Consider the following 5,000-nt stretch of genomic DNA (forward strand, 5'->3'; position numbering starts at 1 on the left):
AGTTATCTATAGCGTAAAGTTAAATACCTGCCATCACCTCCGCAAGTGAACTTCTGGCAGCCGAGGAAGCCTTCGGGGAGCGAGGAACCTCAAGTGCCAAAGGGTCCGGGATCCCCAGCCGCCCTCTGAAAGGCCCGGGTGTTGGCTGGCCTCCTTCGACGCGGGACTTGGTGGCGATCCCGTCTTCCCGCCTTTGCTCTCCGGGAGTCCTCTCGCCTGTGCCAGCTAGGCGTTTCGGTTGGGACAGCGCCGCCTTGGATCAGACGCTCTGCTGATACCTGCCGTAGCGCATTTGGAAGGATTAACTGCAGGATTAGCGGTGGACAGGAGGGTCAACCCAAACACTGTTTATGTAGAGACAGATTCTTGCAATCAGGAAATGTGACGAGTGATATAGGACGTTACTGTGGGTGATTATTGCGTGCGCGAGAACTGTTCCTCGTAAGAACATTGAAGTTTTTATTACATTTCTCAAACATTTGATTTCTAAAATCCAACAATACAGAACGAAAGTATTATGGTAGTTATTATTATTTCTCCGTTTTATTACAAATACTATCAATCACTTACATTCACCATGATGGAAGTGAACACTTAGAAATATAGCTAAACCTTACTGATATTTTTAAAACTTATATATGAAGGCACGTGTCAGAAAAAAGCATGAAGAATATTCACATTAATAATGCCATATCACAATACAATCAGCGCAATTTTACGACGGCATCTGCTCTTCAAATGAAACCCATACAATAAGTAGAAAAAGTGAACAGGATGTCTTGAAGATATGAATCAGGCATCAAAAATATACATTTAATTCCGTGTACACTAATGGAACTTATTTACTGAGTGTTTCATAAGATTAGTTACTAAGATATCTGCCACAACTGTATGTCTGACCTCAAGCATTTCCAGAATCGGACTACAAACCGAGACATTTGGAATCCATGCGATGCTGCTAATCCCCTGACGCTTTATTGTATTTGGAGAAATGCAATAGTATTAAGGGTTTAAGTTAGAAGAGCGAATGGGGAGGTGAGGGCGAGAGAGACGGATGGGAAGGAGAGAGGGCGAGAGAGGAAGGAGCGAGGGGAGCAAGGGAGAGGGGAAGAAAGAGAGGAAGAGGGAGAAAGGGTGGAAACGACATAAAGGGATGGAGAGGGAGAAAAAAGAGATAGAGGGAGATAAACAGACGGAGGATAGATAGATAAATAAAAAGAGGGGAAGGGGAAAATGGGAGAGAGGGAGAGGGAGAAAGAGAAAGAGATTGAATGGAATGAGAAAGAGGAAGGAAAAAGGGGAAAAAATATGAAAGCAGAGATAGAGATAAAAAGGAGGAGGTGAGAGAGAACGAGCGAGCGCGGAAATGAGATGCGAGCGCGAGCGTGCAGGCCAGTCCTCCCACACGAAACAGCCGCTACTCCGTGTTGCTTGATTTCAAAAATCAAATTGACGCGCAGGTTCAGCGGAGCGAAGGCGGTGCTACAGAAGATCTCAGACAAGCGCGGGGGCCTTGAAGGTTCCCTAGTTGCCGCTGTGTGTGTGTGTGTGTGTGTGTGCGTGTGTGTGTGTGTGTGTGGGGTGCACACGCACACACACACACATACACACATATATATACATAGATAGACAGATAGGTAGATAGATAGATAGATAGATATGTATATGCATATTAATGTATCTCTATCTATCTATCTATCTATCTATCTATCTATATATATATATATATATATATATATATATATATATATATATAATATATATATATATGAACATATAACCAGGTAGCTCCACTTCCATTTAGCCTATTGAACCCAAAAGTGAAATTGAATTTTTCCCAAGAGTATTCTGACGACGGTTAATGGTAAGGAACTCTTCGTTATCATAAATAAAAGAGTTAATTTTTGTTTTACTTCTTGTTTTTATAATAATATCGACCCCCAACCCCCCTCGCCCCACCGCCATTAGCTTCCTCTCACCCCCTCCCCCCTCCCTCCGCAGACCCGACCGAGCCCGTGGGCCTCGAGTGGGTCTCGAGGAGCAGCTCGACGGTCGCCCTGGAGTGGCACCCGCCCCGGAGGCCCAACGGGAGGGTCGCCCACTACCTCGTCTCGCTGCAGCTCCTGCCGGACACGCCTCGGATCCCCCCGAACCTCCGCTTCTGCAGGCCGGAGAGTGAGTGATTCCTTCCTCTCTCTCTCTCTCTCTCTCTCTCTCTCTCTCTCTCTCTCTCTCTCTCTCTCTCTCTCTCTCTCTCTCTCTCTCTCTCTCTCTCTGTTCCTTGACCTCCACTTCTGCAGGCCGGAGAGTGAGTCTTCTTTCTTTTTTTTCCTTTTCCTTCCAGGATTCCCTACACCTCTTCTGCAGGCCGGAGAGTAGGTGTTTCCTTCCCCCTCTCTCTCTCTCTCTCTCTCTCTCTCTCTCTCTCTCTCTCTCTCTCTCTCTCTCTCTCTCTCTCTCTCTCTCTCTCTCTCTCTCTCTCTCTCTGTCTCTCTCTCTCTGTTCATTGACTTCCACTTCTACAGGCCGGAGAGTGAGTGTATTGTTTTTGTAATTATCATTGCTACCGTTGTTGCTATTATCATCAACGCTTATTACTATTATCACTGTTATCTTCTTGATCAGCATCATCATCCTAGTTATTGCTATTATCCTTATCGATCACCACAATCTTTATCACTATCGTTATCTCTTTTTAAGATTATCAAATAATCATTAGTATCATCGCGAGTTTCATTTAAAACTAATCTCATTGCCCCCCCCCCCCGCCTCCCCGCCGCCGCCCTCAGCCCGCGAGTACATCGACGGCAAGATGCTGGCGCTGGCGGAGGCCGAGAAGGTCAGCCTCGTCAGGAGGAAGACGCCGGCGACGAAGGAGGACGTGCGCGACGAGGGGGCCAAGGGCGGGTCCGAGGGGGGCGAGGAGTCGTGCCAGGCGCCGCCCACGCCCTCCTGCTGCGCCTGTCGGGACGCGGGCGTGGGCGGCAGCGAGGACCAGGAGGTGATGGGGCAGATCGCCTTCGAGGATTTCATCATGGATAACGTCTACGTCAAGAAGTAAGGCTGGAGCTCGCTTTTTTTATAATGTTGTTTGCTATCAGAAGAAAATTACTTTAACATAACGCAAGAAATAGAAAACTAAGCTCATTAGCTTACTATGTTCATGTTTAATCTTCGTAGTATTCCAGCTGCATGTTTTCGGTGTTTGAATATTTGTCGCCATTATCATCATTATCAGTCACCATCATCACTATTACGAAAGAAAGATTCCATACCGAGTCTGCAAAAAAGAAAATAAATCAATGCAAAATGTATGCATTCGTTCGTATTGCATATCATAATGATAAAAACCAATTCCTGTTTTTTCAACAGGATGTTTTCAGGCTAAAACAGCCTCGTCAAGTAGGTGACCTCTTTTCGTATCTCGTGACCTCGCCCAGGGTCAACAGGTCAAGGAGGACCCGCGCAGCGGACGACGACGACGACGACGCCTTCGGCTCGGCGCTGTGGCTGTACCAGCAGGAGCAGCGGGGCGAGCGGGACGCGCCGCCGAGGGCCCCCCGGAGCGCCGAGCCCGCGGACGATGCCTTCGGCGCCTGGGAGAGTGCGGCCTCGGCGCCCTCGGGGCCGCCCTCTCGCTCAGGACGGCCGCCCTCCTCGGTCCTCCATCCGGGCCCTGCAGGCGGGGAATTCCCGGTCCACGAGGGCCACTCCGTCAAGGAGTTCCCGTCGCATCTGGGCATCAGGCCCAAGTACCAGATTCACGAGGAGAACCTCACGAAGTACACCGTCATGGAGGGTGAGTGTGGGAGGCGGAGAGTCAGGAAGAAAAGGCAGTGTTTCTTTTTTCTCTCTCTTTTTCTTCTTAAAATCTGATACATTTTAGAACTATCAGTCGGAAAAAATGCTTCAACCTGCTTATTTTTCTTTCATCTTTAAATCCGATACATTTTGTTTTTCATTCGCCTACGACCTTCCACACATGCGACGAGATATATATGTTTGAACAGACATCGTGCCGAGAAGGAAAGCATTCCTGTCTTCTTCACCGTGCAAGCTGTCTTGTGGTTGATAACATGTTATTTCGTATCCGGTGATGAGTATCATTTTCTCCGCAATGAGAGGCCATACTTTAGCTTCTTGTCCTCCAGAAGACTCGGGGCGAACATGGCAATTTCCGTAATTCCATTGGACGCCAGAGTCTAACCACAGTCAAACGAAAGTTCACGCTGCAACACCTCCGCGCTCTGCAATCATCGCGAAGTCATTTGGAACATTATCCGTGTATGAACATTTTTATGTCAAACGTTAGACGTGATGTTACATGAGATTCCCTCGCGTAATTCCGTCAAACTTATCCTTGATCTCACGCAAGACACTCGGAACACAAGCCGCTTGTTACAACGCCGATTTGGCGACCGAAAGATGCAGCCGGGCAGCCGCAACCCTGTATCAGCCGCGTCCGCCAAAGGAACAAGTGCCTCTGGGTTGACGACCTGCAACCATTCATCAGGAGGAGGCGCTCGGGGCCAGTTGCTTGACCTCTCAGGTCCTCGTGGCTGCCTCGACTGCTCGGCGACGGACCGCGTTATTTTCGATTTGCTTTTTATTCTGCCTGTTCTTCTGTAGACTTGTTACCATGACCCAAAATACACACAAAATTGACAAAGTAAAAGAGAGAGAAATCGTGTGTGGTTATACACATACGTGTCCCCATACCGTATACATATATGTCTCTGTGTGTCAGTTCCTATTATGATATAATTTCGAGGGATTAAAATATCACTGCATTTACCGACAGAAATTTTATACACAAAGGAGAACTCTCGTGGAATTCCTCAACATTAAAAAGAAGTTCGCAAACGTTTCAGGTCACAGTGAGAGGAAGAGATAAGAAAAGGCGTTTAAATGCGAATATTTTGCAGAACCCGAATTAGAGGATTTTTAATGTCTACTTAGCGTCTCCATAAAGTTTATTAATGAGCAAGCAATGTAGTAAA

At 47.3% G+C, this 5,000-nt stretch overlaps 1 protein-coding gene across 1 annotated transcript in view; it reads left to right on the top strand.

Annotated features, from left to right (window-relative positions):
* The window catches only part of LOC119580583 (insulin-like peptide receptor), a 72,893-nt gene extending 68,581 nt beyond the window's left edge, over positions 1-4,312 (top strand). The window contains exons 9-12 of the mRNA XM_037928694.1: positions 2,002-2,175; positions 2,790-3,057; positions 3,441-3,799; positions 4,200-4,312. Coding sequence (XP_037784622.1) covers positions 2,002-2,175; positions 2,790-3,057; positions 3,441-3,799; positions 4,200-4,312 — 914 coding nt within the window. The remainder of the gene's footprint in view (positions 1-2,001; positions 2,176-2,789; positions 3,058-3,440; positions 3,800-4,199) is intronic.
* Positions 4,313-5,000: the final 688 nt, after the last annotated feature.

The sequence above is a fragment of the Penaeus monodon genome, chromosome 14 (genome assembly GCF_015228065.2).
Source record: "Penaeus monodon isolate SGIC_2016 chromosome 14, NSTDA_Pmon_1, whole genome shotgun sequence".
NCBI classification, from domain to species: Eukaryota; Metazoa; Arthropoda; class Malacostraca; order Decapoda; family Penaeidae; genus Penaeus; species Penaeus monodon.